At 43.0% G+C, this 18,893-nt stretch overlaps 1 protein-coding gene across 1 annotated transcript in view; it reads left to right on the top strand.

The window, feature by feature from the left end:
- The window catches only part of Ptprn2 (protein tyrosine phosphatase receptor type N2), a 761,869-nt gene that overhangs the window by 353,809 nt on the left and 389,167 nt on the right, over nucleotides 1-18,893 (top strand). The window contains 3 exon segments of the mRNA XM_038337154.2: nucleotides 9,735-9,938; nucleotides 11,411-11,451; nucleotides 13,827-14,212. Of these exon segments, the coding sequence (XP_038193082.1) occupies nucleotides 9,735-9,938; nucleotides 11,411-11,451; nucleotides 13,827-14,212 (631 nt within the window).

Raw genomic sequence — 18,893 nt, 5'->3', positions numbered from 1 at the left:
CTTTGTGTAGGGCTGAGTTTTTGGCTAGGTATTAGTTAAATCTGGTTTGTCATGTAATATGTTATTTTGACCTTCTGTGGTGATTGAAAGTTTTGCTGTGTATAGTAATCTAGTCTGGCATACATGATCTCTTAGTGTCTGCATAACGCTTGACCATGACCTTCTGGCTTTCATTGTCTCCAATGAGAAGTCAGGTGTAATTCTGATAGGACTGCCTCTGTATGTTACTTTGCCTTTTTCCTTTGTATATCTTAATATTCTTTTTTTTATTCTGTATGTTTAGTGTTTTTATTCTTATGTGGTGAGAGGACTTTTTTTTATCCAGTCTGTTTGGTGTTCTATACACTGCTTGTATCTTTATAGGCATATTTTTCTTTAGGTTGGTAAAGTTTTTTTCTGTGATTTTGTTAAATATATTTTCTATGCTTTTGGGTTGAACTTCTTTTCCTTCTTCTATACCTATTATTCTTAGGTTTGGTCTTTCATTGTGTCCCACATTTCCTGGATATTTTGTGTTAAGCTTTGTTAGGTTTAATGTTTTCTTTGACTGATGAGTCTATTTCATCTATTGCATCTTCAGTGCTTGAGATTCTTTCTTCCATCTCTTGTATTCTCCTGTTTACGTTTGCATTTGTAGTTCCTGATCGATTTTTCATAATTTGTTTCTATAATTTCCCCTGCTTGTGTTTTTTATTATCTCTATTTCAGTTTTTAAGTCTTGAATAGTTTCTTTCATATGTTTGATTGCTTTTTCTTGGTTTTCTTTAAGAGATTTGCTTATGTCTTCCAATTTTTTGTTTGTCTTTTCCTCAATTTCTTTGAGGGAATTTCTCATTTTCTCTTTAAGAGTCTCAAACATTTTCCTGAAGTTATTTTCTAGGTCATTTTCTTCTGCTTCATATATATTTGGTTGTTCAAGTCTTGCTATTGTAGGGCTTCTAGATTTTACTGTTGCCGTGTTGATCTTTGTGGTGTTGCATGTGTTCTTACCCTCTCTACTCATCTTTTCCTCTAATTGGTGTCATTGGGGCTGTCTGTTATTCTGGTGATTAATCTTCTAGGTGCCAGTGGATCCAAGGCTCAGATGGTTGTTCCTTGTGGTACAGTCAGTGATATGGTTCTAGTTACCACATTGGTCACTCCATGTTCCTGGAGGTTGCTCAGCTCTTCTGGGGTTTGCTCCTGTAGAGTTTGCTGTCTCAAGCCTCCTCTGGTCTAGGTTGCTGGCTCAGATGTGTTTCTGTAAATATCCATGTTCTGGATCTGCTCCTTTGGAGGTTCCTGTCTTGGGGTTGGTCCTGTAAAGGTCTCTGGCCCTCAGAAGTCCCAGACTTGAGTGTGCCCGGACCAGCAGAGGACCTGGCTCAGGGCTACTGAGGTCCCAAACTCACACCCGGACCTACAGAGGTTTCTACTTCCTGCGTACTACCTCTGAGGTCCTAGACTGACACCAGGATATGCAGAGGTCCTGGCTCAGGCCTACTCCTTCAGAGGTGCCAGACTCATTCCCAGACCTACAGAGGTTCTGGCTGTGGTCTCATTCCTCAGACATCCCAGACTCATGCCCAGACCTGCAGGGGTTCTGGCTCAGGTCTACTCCCTCAAAGGTCCCAGATTCATGCACACACCCACAGTGGTCTCTTGCTCTGGCCCACTCTCTCAGTAGTTACTCCCCTGTACCTGCTCCTGTGGCGGTTGCTGTCTCAGGTCTGCTCCAGCCAAGGTTGCTGGCTCAGTCCTACCTCTGCAAATGTCCCTGGTCTGGATCCACTCCCATGGAGCTTGCCATCTCAAGCCTGTTCTGGCCTAGGTTGCTGACTTAGACCTTCTCTCATGGAGTTCACTGCCTCAGGCCTGCTCTGGCCTGCCTTTCTTACTAGCAGGACACCATTGTAGATGAAGTGGTTTGTGGGTGGTTTGGTGTTTATGTTTCTTTTTTGGTAGCATGCAGAGCAGCTCACTGTATCAAAAGATGGTGAAAATAAGAGTGAAGGCTCAGCTTCTCCATGTTCAATGAGACATGTAGGTGTTTTCTTCAGGAATGGGCCTTACAAGTTGGTGGAGCACAAGATACAGTCTTGGCCACAGCCTGAGTTGTTTGAAGATTCCCATGGGTTCCCTTTAGCCGATTAGATTAACTAATTCCCTTTAACTCAATTAGATTCCACCCAATTCCAGTACTGGAAACTTCAATTGCTGACAAGAGATGGCAAGATGGTCCTTTCTCTCTCCATTATTTGGCAATTTCATGTAGATTGCCTTAATATACATATATATATATATATATATATATATATATATATATATATATGTGTGTGTGTATGGAATCTTGTAATATATTAGGTTTCCATATTATCCCCCAAATGAACCTTAATTTTAGATGTTTCTTCCCATATCCTCTCCCTCTTTGTCCCCCACCTTGACTTTCTAATTCCAGCTTCTTTTATCCATCCATAAATACCTATTTTATTTCCCTTTCCTAATGAGATATGTCTGTCCCCACTAGTCCCTTACTCTATTCCTACCCTCTTTGGTTCTATAGATTGAGGTTTAGTTATTATTAACTTATTAGCAAATATCTACATATAAGTGAATAAATACCATATTTGCCTTTTTGCTTCTAAGATACTCACTTGGGATAATTTTTTTCTAGTTCCATCCACTTGCCTACTGTAGTGATGAGCTGTTGGCAGGCCTGCTTCTCATCCTGCCCGGCTCCCACATACCTAGCTTAGCCCCAGAAATAACAACACACAAACTGTATTCATTTAAACACTGCCTGGCCCATTAGTTTCAGCCTCTTATTAGCTAATTCTCACATCTTGCTTTAACTCATATTTATTAATGTGTGTAGCACCACAAGGTGGTGTCTTACCAGGAAAGATTCAGCATGTCTGACCTGGCGGCTGGCTCCATGGTGTCTGTCTCAGAGAGGAGAGGCATGGTGATTGCCCCACTTCCCTTCTTCCCAGCATTCTGTTCTGTCAACTCCACCCACCTATGATCTGACCTATTAGGCCAAGCAGTTTCTTCATTGATTAACCAATGAAACAACAGATAGATAGAAACACTCCTACATCAGCCTACAAATTTCATAATTTCATTTTTTAATGTCTGAGTAATACTCCATTGTATAAATGAACCATATTTTCTATAGCCACTTTTTTTTTTGTTGAGGGACATTTATGTTGTTCTAAATTTCTGGTTTTATGCATAGAGCAGCAAAAAACATGGTTGATCAAATGTTTATGTGGTAGGATGAAGTATTTGGGGGTATAAGCACAAGAGTCATATAGCTGGATATTAGGGTAGATTGATTCTCACCTTCCTAAGGAACTACCACATTAATTTCCATATTGGCTGTATAAGTTTAAATTTTCATTACCAATGGATAAGTGTCCTTACTCCACATCCTCATCAGCATGAATTGATACTTGTTTTTGTGTTCTTAGCCATTATGGCAGGTGCAAATTGAAATCTCAAAGTATTTTTGATTGGCTAAAGATGTTGAACTTTTTTTTAAGTTCCATTAATTTCAGCCATTTGAGATTCACTTTTAAAGAAATCTGTTTATATCTATATTTAATTTTTAATTTTTTGTTTTATTAATATCTAGACACTATCAGATGTGTAGTTGGTAAAAATAATTTCTCATGCTGAGGGCTGTCACTTTATATGAAGGATGGATCCTTTGCTGTGCAGAAGCTTCTCAGTTTCTTGAGGTCCACTCTATTAATTGTTGATCTTAGCATTTGTGCTAATGGTATTCTATTTAGAAAGTCTTTTCCTGTGCCAATGAGTTCAAGGCTGTTGCCTACTTTCTCTTCAATTAGGATCAGTGTACCTAGTTTTATGTTGAAATCTTTATCCCATTTGGACTTGAGTTTTGTTCAGGGTGAGAAATATGGAACTATTTATTTTACATGCAGCCATACAGTTTGAGCAGCACCATGTGTTGAAGAAGCTATATTCTTTCCCAGCATGTGTTGCTGTCTTTAACAAAAACAAAACAGGTATCCATAGGTGTTTGGATTTCTATTTAGGTCTTCCGATTGATTCCATTGATCAGTGTTTCTGTTTTTGCACTAGTGCCTTGCTGGTTTTATTACTATAGCTTTGTAGTACTGACACTGAGGGTGATAAGACCTCCTGTTCATTGATTACTCAAGATTGTTTTTTAACTATCCTGAGTTTTTATGTTTCCATATGAAGTTAAAAATTCTTTTTTCAACATCTGTGGAAAAATTGTGTTGGAAATTTGATGGGGATTATATTAAATCTGTTTGCTTTTGATAGAATGACTATTGTTACTATATTAATCATATCATTCTATGAGTATGATATATCTTTCCATATTCTGATATATTTCTTTTTTAGTGTCTTAACGTTTTTAGCATACAAGTCTTTCACTTGCTTGTTAAAGCTACCACAAAATATCTTATAATATTTGAGGCTATTGTGAAAGGTGGTAGTTTCCTGATTTCTTTCTCAGTCCATTTGTCATTGAAAGATACTGATTTTATGAGATAATTTGTATCCAGCAACTTTGCAGAAGTTGTTTTTCAGCTGTAGAGGTTTCCTGATAAAATTTTTCAGGTCACTTATGTTTACTGTCATATTGTCTACAAATAAAGATACTTTTATATCTCCCTTATTTCTTTGAGTTGCCTTACTGCTCTGTATTAAGTACTATATTGAATATAGTGGAGAGAGTGGACAACCTTGTCGTGTTCCTGTTCTTAGTGAGCTTGCTTTGAGTTTTTCTCCATTTAAGATGACTTTGGCTATGAGCTTGGGGTAAACTGCCTTTATTAGGTTGAGATATGTCTCTTCTATTTCTAATATTATTTGGGACTTTTATCATGAAGGGTGTTGAACTTTTGTCAAAGGCCTTTTCTGCATCTAATGAGGTGATCATGTGGCTTTTATCTTTCGGTTTGTTTATATGGTGGATTACACTTACTGATTTACATATGCCAAACCATCTTGGCATCTCTGGGATGAATCCTTCTTAATACTGGCAGAACTTTTGATGTGTTCTTAGATTTGGTTTGAGTTTTGAGTATATTTGTGTCTATGTTCACTGGGGAAATTGGTCTGTAATTCTTTTTAATTGCTGGTTTGCCTATCAGGGTAGCTGTGCACTTATAAAACAAATTGGGCAATGTTCTTTATGATTCTATTTTGTAAAATAACGTTAAAAGTATTGGGGTTAACTCTTCTTTGTCAGTCTGGTAGAATTATGCATTAAAACCATCTTACCCTTTTTACCCTTTTCTGATTAGGAGACTTTTAATTGTAGACAGAAGTTTCTCTCCTGCCAAGTCCAACAGTCATTCAGTCCCCCCCCCCAAAAAAAAAACACACAGAAGTTTATATTAATTATAAACTTTTTGGCCTGTTAGCTCAGGCTTTTTGTTAACTAGCTATTACAGCTTAAATTAACCCATAATTCTTGTCTATGTTTAGCCATGTGGCTTGGTAACTTTTCTCAGTGCAGCAGTCTCATATTGCTTCTTTGTGTCTGGCTGGTGACTGTATCTCTGCCTTTCCTCTTTCCAGAATTCTTTCATTCAGGTAGCCCCACATAAACTTTCTGCATAGGTACTGACCAATCAGTGTTTTATTAAAACAATATGAGTGACAGATTTCTACAGTGTATAAGAACATTATCCCACAGCATTTAATGACTTCTATTTCACTAAGGGTTATAGGTCTGTTAAAATGGTTTATCTGATCTTGATTTAACTTTCGTAAAGGGTATGTATGAAGTAAATTATCCATTTCTTTCAGGTTCCAATTTGGTGGAGTGCAGCTTTTTAAAGTATGTCCTTGTGATTTTTTAATCCTCTTGGCATCTGTTATGTCCTGATTTTCATTTCTCATTTTGTTAATTCAGTTCTTCTCTCTCCTTTTATTTAATTTGGATCAATCATAACTGATTTTATCAAAGAACCAACTCTTTGTTTTATTGATTTTTTTGTATTTGTTGTTGTTGTTTCTGTTTCATTAATTTTAGTCCTGAGTTTGATTATTTCTTGCCATCTCCTTCCTTTGGGTGTAATTTCTTTTCTTTTGTTGTTCTAGGGCAGCTTTTAACATTCTTTCTTTGTTCTGTATGCTTAGTTTTTTGGTTGTTATGTGCTGAGGGGAAATTGTTTTTTTGGTCCAGTCTGTTTAGTTCTGCATGTACCTTAATAGTCATCTCCATCTTTAGGTTAAGGAAATTTTCTTTTATATGGCTTTGTTGAAAATATTTTCTGTTCCATTGACCTGGGCTTCTTCCCCTTTCTCTATTCCTATAATTCTTACATTTGGTCTTCTCATGGTGTCCCAAATTTCATGGATATTTTATGCCAGGAATTTTTCAGATTTAACATTCTCTTTGATGGAATTATACATTTCTTCTATTGAATCTTCAATACTTGAGACTCTCCTTCATCTCTTGTGTTCTGTTGGTGAGGTTTGCCTCTGAGGTTCCTGTTCAGGTTACTGAAATTATCATATTCATATTTCCTTCAGTTTGGGTTTTTCTTTATTGATTGCATTTCCACTTTCACGTCTTGAACTGTTTAATTCATTTCCTTCCAATATTTGTGTTTTCATAGATTTTTTAAAAAGGATTTATTGATTTCTCCTTTAAGGACCTCTATCATATTTATAATGGTTATTTTAAGGTCTTTTATTCAGTCTTGGCTATGTTAGAATACTCAGGGCCTGCTGGGTTAGGGTTGCTGGGCTCTATTGGAGACATATTGTTCTTGCTCTTATTGTGTTTTTATGCTGGTGTCTATGCATCTGGGATTGAGATGATTGTAATTATAGGTGCTGATACCTGTTCTTGTCTTTGCGGGCGGCGGTGGCGCACACCTTTAATCCCAGCACTCGGGAGGCAGAGGCAGGCGGATCTCTGTGAGTTCGAGACCAGCCTGGTCTACAAGAGCTAGTTCCAGGACAGGCTCCAAAGCCACAGAGAAACCCTGTCTCGAAAAACCAATAAATAAATAAATAAATAAATAAATGGATGGGTGTTTTGTTTCTTGGTTTCTGTTGCCCTCTTGGTGTTTTGGAGAGTGTGGTGACTGAGGTGCCTCATGGGAACTGTTCTGGGATTCCAGTGGATGTGCCCACTTGGGGTTTCAAGTAAAATGTGTTTCTGGGTATTGGAAGCTTATACTTAGAGGTGGGGTGGACTTGGTGGGATTGAAGGGGCTCACAAGAGGAAGAAAAGTAGAATGTTCTTCCAGGATCTGCAAATTTCCCTAGAAATGGGGTAGATCTGTGTGATCCCTGGAGATGGGGGTGGAATGGAGGGACTCTGCATCAGGTGGTCTGCTTCAGAGCCGGGCTGAGACTGGGGGATTGGATTTGGAGAAGCAGAGAGAGATGTGACCACCTGGAGTTAGCCACCTACTTCCTGGACACTTCTCCCCCCTATTCTCTAACCATAGTGTGGCCTGCCCAACCCTACTCTTCAGGTTACTGAGGTTCTGTATACTGTAATCTTTCTATTGTGCAACTTTTGCTGTTTTTCAGACTCATCCCTAATTGCCTGATTCTGGCCTATGGTTAAATACTTTCATAGGTTTTTCTTCTTCAGTTTTTTTGTTCCTTCTATGTCCCCACTGAGTTTCTACCTGGTGTGCCCTTCTGCTTATGTCATCCTCAGTCACATTCTCTCTCTTTGTTGAGGTCAAGTTTCAACTCACTTGTAAGCAAGCCTTTACCCTGTGCTGGGATCTGTGCGTACAGGAACTGGACTATGTTAACAGATCCCTCTAGAGGGTTTCCCAGCACCAGCTGAATTTCTTTATTATCCTAATCCTCTCATGGTATTGATCTTTCATGAGCACTGTCTTTTGGTGTCCCTTCCTTGAAGATGTGGCCTTGTGGATTTTCAGCGTCCTGCCTATGGTGTTCTATAAGATCTCTAATCGTGGGAGCAGGGATTCCCAGCATGCCCTGCTACACATCCTGTTTCTTTTTTTTTCCCTGGGCAGTTTCCTTTCACATGCATCATCACGTCATGCCTATCTACACTACACTTCTGCATAGCTGACTTCTGGGGGCCTGCCGTGACCCCTCAGTATGCTATACCCTTCAATTCTTATCACGCATATGACCCCAGACAACTGAGCTTGGGGGAATTTCCATGCCCTCAACCTCACACTGAGGTCTAGAAGTTGTTCAGAAGCAAAGCTGGGCAGATGCAGGGGAACATTTCCCTACCCACATCTGTCTGTGATGGAGGATGCCTGACACCTGCGATGATATAACTGGTGGGACCAAGACTAATGTGATCTTGCTTCAAAGGAGGGAGGGGAGGGAGGGAGAGAAAAAGAAGGAGGGAGGGAGAGAGGGAGGGAGGGAGGGAGGGAGGGAGAGAGATAGAGAGAGAGAGAGAGAGAGAGAGAGAGAGAGAGAGAGAGAGAGAGAGAGAGAGACTCAGAGAAGCACCTGTGAGGCCTGGGACAGTGTTTGTGGAAGGGTTTCTCATGGTAAAAGTGATACATAGCCATTGTTAATTGACTTAAAAAGCTCAAAGTAGCTACAACAGATAGACCAAAGTCTAGGTCTGTGTTGAAGAAAGCTGGCTCCTGCACCTGTCTCATAACCATGGGGCCTCATGGGGCCTCGTCTATTCCCACAGTGTCGGGGCTATTGGAGGTGCTATGGAAGTATGGTGGATATGCATGTTCAAACATGACTAGTGTGTAAAGGGTCTTTTGGAAAACATCTCCTTCCTGACCTCTTGTCCTCCCTGCACAGATGTTGGCTAGAGCTATCCCTGCTCAGGATGAATGGTAGAGTCTGGCTCTAGAAACAGAACATAGGTGGAAGCTGGAGAACTTCAACAGTAGTATGTGTTTGATGCCTTCTTCTACTGGGCCCTGGCAGTGACAATTCCTGAGTCCCTGTGTGTGAGCTCCATCCCAGCGAAGGTTGGAGTGTCTGGCTGTGTGGAAGCCTGCCTTCAGAACTTGCTTTACTGTATACACAGCACAGGCTCTCAGGCTCTGTACAAATGCACACACACACAGGGGCCAGCAGGCTCTGTACATATGTATGCACGGCACAGGGGCCACCAGGCTCTGTACATATGCACACACAGCACAGGGTTCACCAGGCTCTGTACATATGCACACACAGCACAGAGGCCACCAGGCTCTGTACATGTGCACACACACAGGTCACCAGGCTCTGTACACATGTACACACAGCACCTGGGCCACCAGACTCTGTACATATGCACACACAGCACAGGGGCCACCAGGCTCTGTACATGTGCACACACAGCACAGGGGTTCCCAGGCTCTCTACATATGCAGGACACTTGTTATGCTGGTCAGAGTGCTTGGCTGAGGTTTTTCTCCAGGAACCTCCAGAAATATGACAGCTGTCCACTTCTGCAGCATCTGAGCAGGGTAGGTGGAGTGAGACAGTGAGTCTAAGCCCTAGTGTCCCTTTATCTTGTAATTGCTCTCTGTTCCGGGAGAGACAGACACAGCTCAATGTGTGTTGATAACCTGAAGTCTTGCTGAGGAGATGCCAACTCCTCCGCAGCTGACCCTGGAGTTATTGTGAGGCCTTCTCTCCTTCTCTGGGCAGTCAGTCAATCATTCCTTCCTACTCCGTGAGCTCCATGTCCAGCTAAACATAAAAACGTCCCTCTTATATCCAGCCTCCTTCTTACACTGTGTGACTGATAACTGTGACTTTGTCTGTTCCCCTAGACACACTCCTGCGACGTCTCCTAAAAGATCTGCAGCAGCAAGCTGAAGTGGACCGCCTGGGCCCCCTGAAGTTTGAGGAGATGGCAGACTCAATTGCTGGAGTCAAACAAAGTGATCTTGCAGCGGGAAGCCAAGATAGTCCTGGGCGAGGGGCTGAAGGTCAGCCAAGAGAGCAGGCAGATGCCCCAGAAGCAGTGCTTCAAGGTGACCTCCCACTCTTTGGGTCCTTTGAAGCTGGGTGGGCACAGGCAAGGGAAGAAGTGGCAGCAGGGGTTGGGGGAATGAGGAGAAAGGAGCCTGGAGAAGGAAAGAAGCCATGCCATGCAGATGGGAAGAAGCCATAGGGAGACAATACAGGGAGGTGGCGAGGACACAGGAAGGGGAGGGGAGGGCACCCTGGGGAGGGGAGAGTCCTACTCCCCAGGCTATAATTCATTCTTTCTGCTGAAGAGATGGGTTTATGTTAAAGATTTTTTTTTTTTATCTATTTGAACTTTTGGCTCTAAAAGCTTTCTTGACAGACTAGGCTTCCCAGAGCAATTATGCTGAATGGCAAATTGCTCTCTGGGAGGAGGCTCCATTCCTGCGTGCTGAGGTTCAGAATTAGGAGAACCTGGGAGTGATAGAGAGTGTCTTTGTTTGGGTCATACCAGTATGCACTGTCAAATATTTGAACAATCAACCAAAAAGGGTTCATTCAGCTGTCTGCATCTGCTTCTGAAGCTACTGGAAGCAGCAGACGACATCATTCCCCCTCGTACCTGAGGAGCTGCTCAATGCAGGCAGGCCTCTGAGGCTCTGGGCTCTGAAAGTGGTAGGCACATAAAATCCTATTGAAAGCCCATGTGAGGTGCATTCTTTTCCTCTGTGGCCTGGAAAAGAGGAAAGTCAACGTGTTACAAAGAGCTAACCAAGCATAGGAGGATCTTGAGAGTCACCTACAAATTGAGGAGTATGCCCAGTTACATGGCCTTGGACATCTGTTGTGGTCAGACTCCAGCATCTGACACAAGCTGGAATCATCTTGGAAGAGGGAACTTCAACTGAGAAAATGCTTCCATCAGATTGGCCCGTAACAAGTCTCAAGGGTGTTTTCTTGATTCATTATTGATGTGGAGGGGCACAACCTACTGTGGGTAGTACCCCTTCTGGGCAGGGGCTTTGGAGTTGTATAAAAAAGTAAGGCAAGTGAGATATGATTAGCAAGCCTGTAAGCAGTGTTCTTCTGTGATCCTGCTCCATTCAGTTCCTGCCTAGAGTTTCTGACTTCCTCAATGATGGAAATAAACTCTTCCCCAGGTTGCTTTTGGCCATGCTGTTTTCTACAGCTTTAGAAAGCAAATGAGAATAGCATTCCTTTGGCCAAAGTGATAGCCCACACCAGCTTTAACATGAAGTAGTTTGGGTAAACGTCTCTATTTTTATCACTGTTGACTGATGAAGCATTGGGGTCCTCTGCCCTACGGCAGACCCTGAGGACTCTGTGCAGGTCTGCCTGTGGAGCTGGGAGTGGAACCTGTGAATGATGCTGTGTCTAAGCTGCTTAGCAAAGCCCTCCCCTGGTCCACTGAGACGTGGGCATGCTGCTCTACCTGATATGTACATGAGGATTCTGTGTGGTCACACTGCCATGCACTGGGACACCTTATAAGATTACATGCTTTTGTCTTTTACAGATCACAGGCTATCAGAGGTGGATGAACCAGTGTACGAGGAGGTGAGATGACAGCATATGACCTAAAATCATGATATTATCGATCATCTTTATACTTATGAAATATAACTTCCTAGCAACTGGAAGGGTATGGGGAAAATTCTCATAATCTCCAAACTGAGAAAAATATAGAGTGCACACACAATTGTATAGACCTAGGTATAGAAAAATCTGGAAAATGTTTTCAGATTATAAATGAATACTTAGCCATTATATAGAGATGTGAAAATATGGCGAACTCAAACAAAGGAATTTAATGTTCTCAGAATGCTTCTCCCATGAGAACATCCCACAGCCCGTTTCAGAGAATCTACTTATCCTGTACACAGTCTCTGAGGCTCCCTGGATGGGACGCATAGGCTCCTTTGACCTGTGCTGCTCCACCTTCCCTGTCTGATGTCCTCAACCACACAGTTACAGGGTACTCCACTACTAAGGAGATCTAGGGTGGCTCCGTGAAGGGATTAGTCAGCCAGGGTCTATGCAGTATGTGTCAGCAATACCCAATAACTATTAGATTTGGGGGCTAGAGCACCCGTGGTCTCTTAGGAAAGGCTTACAGAAGCAGAAGATTTTGCTCAAAACACAGTGATGTCATGTGGCTCTGAAAAACTGCTTATGTCATCGTGCTTGCTTCTGGATCGGTGTCTAATGGATGACAGCAGGGAATAGCAGCAAACTGAAATCACAGCCACAGTGAGACTTCCATCTGAGACGTGATGGAGAAATTGGTCAGGAAACTGTTTCTGGGTTTTGAAAGGAGAATGGGTACCACAAGGCCCCATAACCTTCAAGGTTGTGGTCTCAGACTTCAGTCCAAAGTCCCCCTGCACCTGAACTTGGTGAAACTAGCAGACCCTACTCATGGCCTCCTTGCCTCTCCCATGACCTCCTCCCGCCCTTGTTGAGTTTTGACATTTCTTTGTTCCATGTGTTGTGTTGATGTGTTTCTCTATTTCTTGGAGCACATTTTCAGGGGATTGTTTTCAGCAGGAGCCCATGAGTATTAGATGCTCTGAGCTCTCTTTAGTGACACCTTTCCCTTACATGCAGCTCCATCTCAGAGATCATTATCCCCTGTCTTTCAGAAGCCCCTGCTGGGTAACTAACTGCTGAGTATTGTTGCTGCAAATCAAAACCGGAGTAAATGTCTTCATCAAACTACTGTACTCACACATTCCAAAGGATATTCATGAATTCTAGTCAAGGGGAAATCATCTCCCTCACTGTTATATAGTTCTTAAATATGTGTTTGGTGGAATAAGCTATAAAAGAAACCAAACTCCAGCTCCTGTCTAGTGTCATAGCAGAAATGTAAGTTCACGGTTGAAGCCACTCCACTGAGATGATGAGGACATTTGCTTCCACACATCCATGGGTCACACTTCAGGGGCCTTGTCCTCATGGAAACAGTGCCTTTTGATAAAGGTTAAACTGGACATCAAAATCTGCAACTGCTGACCTCCATTTCTGTGGTCATTTGATGTACAACTTCTGTAAGGCTGAATATGTGAAGCTGAGGCCAGAGTGTGGGCTGGAAATGATGAAGTGAGGTTTTCATGGAGCAAAAAAGCGTTGCCGCCATGCACCATAATAATAGCTGTGATGCTAGCACATGCCTCTAATCCCAGCACTAGGGGATGAGGGTCAGAGGCAGGAAGGTCTTTCTGAGTTTGAGGCCAGACTGGTCTACAGAACAAGTTCCAGGACAGCCACAGCACTACAAAGAGACTCTGTTTTGAAAAACAAACAATGAAAGTAGAAAGGAAGGGAGGAAGGAAGGAAAGAAGAATTTAAAAAGAGAAAGAAAGGAAGAAAGGAGAGAGAGAGAGAGGGAGAGGGAGAGACAGAGAGAGTTAGAAAAAGAAAGTGGGTTCAGGCTGGGAAAGCATCATTCTTACGGGGCCAGAATTTCTCTGGAACATAAGCACATGTCCCTACAATGGGTTTGAGACTCAAGGTTAGCTTCTGCCTCAGTTTCCCTGTCTATGAAATGGGGGTCACTGATGGTTCCTAACTCCTATGGTTTCTATAAGATTGAATTTACACAGACACAATAGTCCTACAACATCTTTTTGTGTGGGAGAGCTCAACAGAAGCCAAGAGTGGTGATCAATATTGTGACAGTCCATCACTCCTAGAGGGACTCTTCTGGAAGAGTGTGTGACAGGGTGGTAGGAGCAGGAGAGAGCACCGTGACGTGACTGATACCCTGGTTAATATCCCCTCTAGTTCCACACACAGATGCTGCAACCCTCTCCAGCATGTTTCCCTTCAGAGTGCTCTATTGCCATCCCGCCGTGTGACTTGACTTTTCTGAAGTATCTATCAGTAGTACCTTCTTACATGGCATCTTACGAATGTTTCTTCTTTGTTAGGTCAATCGTCTGAGTGTCCAGCTTGGGGACCTCCTGAAAGACCAGGCGTCACCTCTATCACCTGAAGTTCCCATTCTGGAAAAGTCGTCCGGAGCAGAGATCAAGAAGTCTGAGCAGCCTGAGGACGTCTTGTCTTCAGAAGAGGAGACTGCCGGGGTGGAGCATGTTAGGAGCTGGACTTACTCCAAAGACCTGATGGAGAAGAAGCCGTACTCAGAGCCCCAGGCCCAGAGACTTGAGAACCAATTCCAAAACCGAGCTCCAGAGGTGTGGGAGGAGGAGCAAAGCCTCCACTCAGTGGCACAGGGACCCCCTAGCGGAGGTCTACAACTGGAAGTTCAGCCTTCTGAGGAGGAGCAGCAGGGATACATCCTCACAGGAAGCAAGTGAGTGGAGGGACTGCTTCTAATCTCTGGGAGGCTGAGGCACTGGAGGGTGGCAGTGCCTCACTAAGGAGCAGACATGGCCCAGGTGTGTGGGGAAGGCTGTCTGGCCAGGAGTGCTCTGCTGGCCTTTCGCACTTCTCATCGGCTTTAGGACCATGATCTGAAGCCAGTAAACATGCCAAGCTAGGCAAAGCCCTGCCTGATTCTCTTGATTACCCAGTCCTCTGCAGGTATGGACTCCTTGAGGGACAGAGGCATCTGCAGAGGACAGCCATAGGTGGGGTAGAAAGATCTGGCCCAGGCAGTTCTCTCCAGGGAATGCCCATATTCAGGGATAAGCAACAGCAGGTACAGAGCGGGACTTGATGGTCTCAAAGCTTATCTTTCTACTGGCTCCCTACTGTTTGGAACTCTAAAACTTTTATCTGTTTCCCAACAAATAGTAGACCATTTAGAGGGGAATATTCTTCATGGCTACAGGTTAACAAGAGAAAGAACTCAAACACTAAGTATCAGAGAGTCAACAGTGGTCAGCCCGATACTTGGGTCCCCTTTGCTAATAAGCCCAATGTTTGATGTCATACTTCACGAGAAATAGCATCTTTTCATGTCATGGAAGCAGTGTTTTAAAGGGAGGAAGGCATATGACTGAGTACACATGCATATAGATGTATAGACATGGGTATGAGCGCTAATTGAGCATATATGAAGTGTGCAAATGCACGCACACAGTTGTGAATGCTCAGACATTCCTTCTTCCACCATGGAGTCTGCCACTCTTACTGCTGACTGCCCTGGGGAGAAGCTCAAAGCAGGCACTAGTTCCATCCATCATTGTGCAGCTCAGTGAAACCTGTGTGGTTTTCCCTGTCTGTGGATTGGTGCTGGAAACTCCAAATTTCTTTGGTGAAAGCCAACTGCTAATTGACAGAAAAGGCTCATTTTAAGCTCAAAACAGACTGTTACTAAAAACAGATTAAGACTCAAGATTGTTTTCAGTCATTGCCAAGCCTCCTCTTATGATTTTGGATGGGTGGTAGCAGCTTCCACTCCAAGACCACCCGGCCCACATTCCCTGCATGTCTCTGCTTCTTCCTTTCTCTGGAACCAAGTTCCCACTCTTCACCCTTGTCTGTCCTCTCACTCTCTGACGGGTGCTGGAGTGCCCACCTCCTCCCATATAGAGAACACAAAGGGTACCGAGAACATGCCCCACAGGAGGTGTAGACACAGCTCTACACTTTGGAAACCCCCACAGTTTACTCACCATGCGAACTATTCAACAACCAATCTCTCATAAACTCAGATATCCCATGTATAGTTGTCCTCTTCCCAGGACACCACTGCCCTATATAGATATTGTTTTTTATGTGTAGGATGTGGTTGTATGGTACCATGGGCATTACACTTGTGTTGTATACTAGATATTGTATTCTCATGTTCTATGCATGCATAGTATGTTGTTTGATTTGTGTGTATTAAGTAGGATATCATATGATGTGTATATTGTGATATATGCATAACCTATCATGAGTCTTGAGGTCTATATGTGTGATGTGGGGGCTCATATGTTATTCATGCATTCAACACTGTGTGTGTCATCATCTTGCTTAGGAGCTCCCCTTCTATCAGAACATTAGTGTCCTCAGCGTTGTACTCTCTGACGTCAGGTAATGTATCCTATATGCGAGGACCAAAGGCCCTTCAGTCAACACAGTGTCCTGGGTCCTGACCTCGGTAGCACCGCAGGTGACAGACAGGCACCTTTGTGAAAACATTGTCATTATATACTCTTCCATTGGCAACCAGGGGTTCCCCCAAAGAAAGAAATGATTTGTATAGTGGTCTCTCCACATTTTGGATGGCATATTCTACTGGTGGCCGGACATCAAAGCTATTCTCAGAATGAAGAGACAGGCTACAAGGGACCTAGTTTCCATGAAGCCTGGGCCCTCTGCTGAGCAGGGGCCTCCCAGACCAGGTCATTTCCTCTGCTGGTGGTCTTTGTCCGGGAGAAAAGGCAGCATTATTAGGCTGTGTTTTTGTGTTGGAAACTACCTTGTCCTTTTGAGGCCTGTCAGGACAGTTGCCCACTATATGCAGGCAGCACAGGAAGGCCATCAGGCCTCTGGCTGACTGCATGCCCTACCTTGTCTTTGGTGGCCTCCGGTGCTGACAAGGGTCCTGCAGGTCCTGCTGGGTATCTCTGCTGTTGCCATCTCTGGAGATGGTGTGTGATTCACTGCTTCTGTTGTTCTGTTGTGAGTTGTTCCATAGGATCTGGGGGTAAGGCAGCATCTGTAGCCTCTCCAGATGGTGGGAAGGTTAGGCTGTGTTGGGCTGCAGGATGGAATGGCAGGTGGGAACTAGTGTGGGGCTGAGGAGTGAGTTATTTCCCCAGAAGGAGGAAAACACCTTCTAAGTTTGGCAAATGTGTATAAATGGTCCCCTGACCATGAAACTACACCCACCTGGAAAAGGACTGTGGAATCAGTACATTGCTTTGGAGGGGATACTTACAGTAGGAGAACAGGAGCGTTAGGAGAGAAGGTGAGTGTCTTAGCTCAGGTTTCTATTGCTGTGAAGAGACATCATGACCCTGCAACTCTTATAAAGGAAAATATTTAAATAGGGAGGCTTAAAGTTCAGAGGTTCAGTCACTATCATCATGGTGGGACATGGCAGTATGAAAGCAGACATAGTGCTGGAGAGGTAGCTGAGAGTTTTACCTCTTGCACAGGCAACAGGAAGTGGTCTGTCTCACTGGGTGCAGCTTGGGCATATATGAGACCTCAAACCTCCACACTGACAGACTCCTCCAACAAGACCATATCTACTCCAACAAGGCCACTCATCCTAATCATGCTATTACTGCCTTTGAGGGCCATTTCCTTTCAAACCACCACATTCCACTCCCTGATCCCCCAAAGACTTATAGCCATATCATAATGCAAAATGGATTCCGTCTAACTCCAAAAGTCTCCATAGTCTTTCATAGTCTCAATTTTATTGAAGAGTCTGATGTTCAAAGTCTCCTCTGAGATTTATACAATCTCTTAACTGTAATATCTTGTAAGATCAAAATCAAAAAGCAGATCACAAAATTCTAACATATAATGGCACAGGATATACATTACCATTCCCAAACATAGGGAAAGGAGCATAGTAAGGAAATACTATACAAAAACAAGACTGAGAAGCAGCTGGAAAAACTCCACACTCTGCATCTCCATGTCCAATGTCAAAACACTTTTCAGATCTCCATGCCTTTTTGGTTTTTTTTTTTTTTTTTTTTTTTTTTTTTTTTTTTTTTTTTTTTGACTGCAGCACACTTCTCTCTCTTGGGCTGGTTAGCAACTTTTTTCAGCAGATATTCCATGGCTCTGGCATGTCCACCGTCTTGGGGTCTTCAAGGCAGGCCAAGTTTCAACTACACAGTTTCACACAATGACCTCTCTAAGCCTCCATTCAGGGATATTCCTGTCACATGCTTGGCCTCAGAGGCTTTCCTTAGTCATGAAAGCAAATCTATATCCCCTTTCTTCTGTCCTTAACTCTGCAGCCAGAACAATGTGTCTGAAGTTGCCATGTCCTGCTATTTACTGGGGCTGGGACATAGTCCCCTTGTTCAGTTATATCTTCACATGTTTTCTGTTTTCCATGGTTTCCTTCACTGCCTAATATTGGCTGTCCTTGAACTTACTCTGTAGACCAGGCTGGACTCAAACTCAAAGATTTGCTGGCTTCTGCCTGTGGAGGGCTGGGATGGAAGGTGTGAACCACCACACTGGACTCTAAGTTTTTCTTTAATTTCTTTTCACAAGTTGGAAATTTAGCTGGTTGGATCTTGCCCTAAGATCACCACTCAATTTATTGTATTTCTTATTCCATTTATCTCCTTGAACATAGAACTTAGCTCTATTCTACTTCCTGGTGCTTCTTTTCTCCTCAAATTGTACATTTTGTATTTTTCTTTCCCAGCTTGATTTTTTTCATTATAAATCTTTATAAGCATAAGCATTAGTGACCACTTGACATAGTCTATACACGGCTTTTTTAGATTTCTTCTGAAATGGAATTAATACAAAACTCTTCACTTTAGCTTCAGGAAGACTCTTCAGACAAGGGCAAAAAGGCAGCCACATTCTTCACCAAAATATCACAAGAATTATCTCTGGGCCACATATTGATATTCCTTTCCTTTTAAACTTCTTGAAGTACTCCCAGACAGTTCATCAAATTGTACTCAGCACCACTGTCTTCCATTCTCCTACTAGTGCCCATTAACCACTTAAAACATTCAACTGCTTTCCTAATCCACAGTCCCAAGGCCAACATCCCTTCAAACAAAAGCATGGTCCATCCTATCACAATACCCCAGTCCCTGGCACCAATTTCTGTCTTAGTTAGGGTTTCTATTTCTGTGAAGTGATGCCATGATCACAGCAAGGCTTTACAAGGAAAAAAATTTAATTGGGTGGCTTAAAGTTCATTTTCATCATGGTAGATTATGTGTCTACAGACAGACATGATGCTGGAGGGGTAGCTGAAACTTGCACATCTTGTGCAGGCAACAGGAAGTGTTCTGTCTCACTGGGTGTGACTTGAGCATATATGAGACCTCAAAGTCTGCCTCCACAATGACATACTACCTTGAAAAAGTTACATCTACTCTGACAAG

This window comes from Arvicola amphibius, chromosome 7, assembly GCF_903992535.2.
Source record: "Arvicola amphibius chromosome 7, mArvAmp1.2, whole genome shotgun sequence".
Lineage (NCBI taxonomy): Eukaryota > Metazoa > Chordata > Mammalia > Rodentia > Cricetidae > Arvicola > Arvicola amphibius.
Note: the sequence above shows the minus strand (reverse complement) of the source record. Positions and strands in the feature narration are given on the sequence as shown.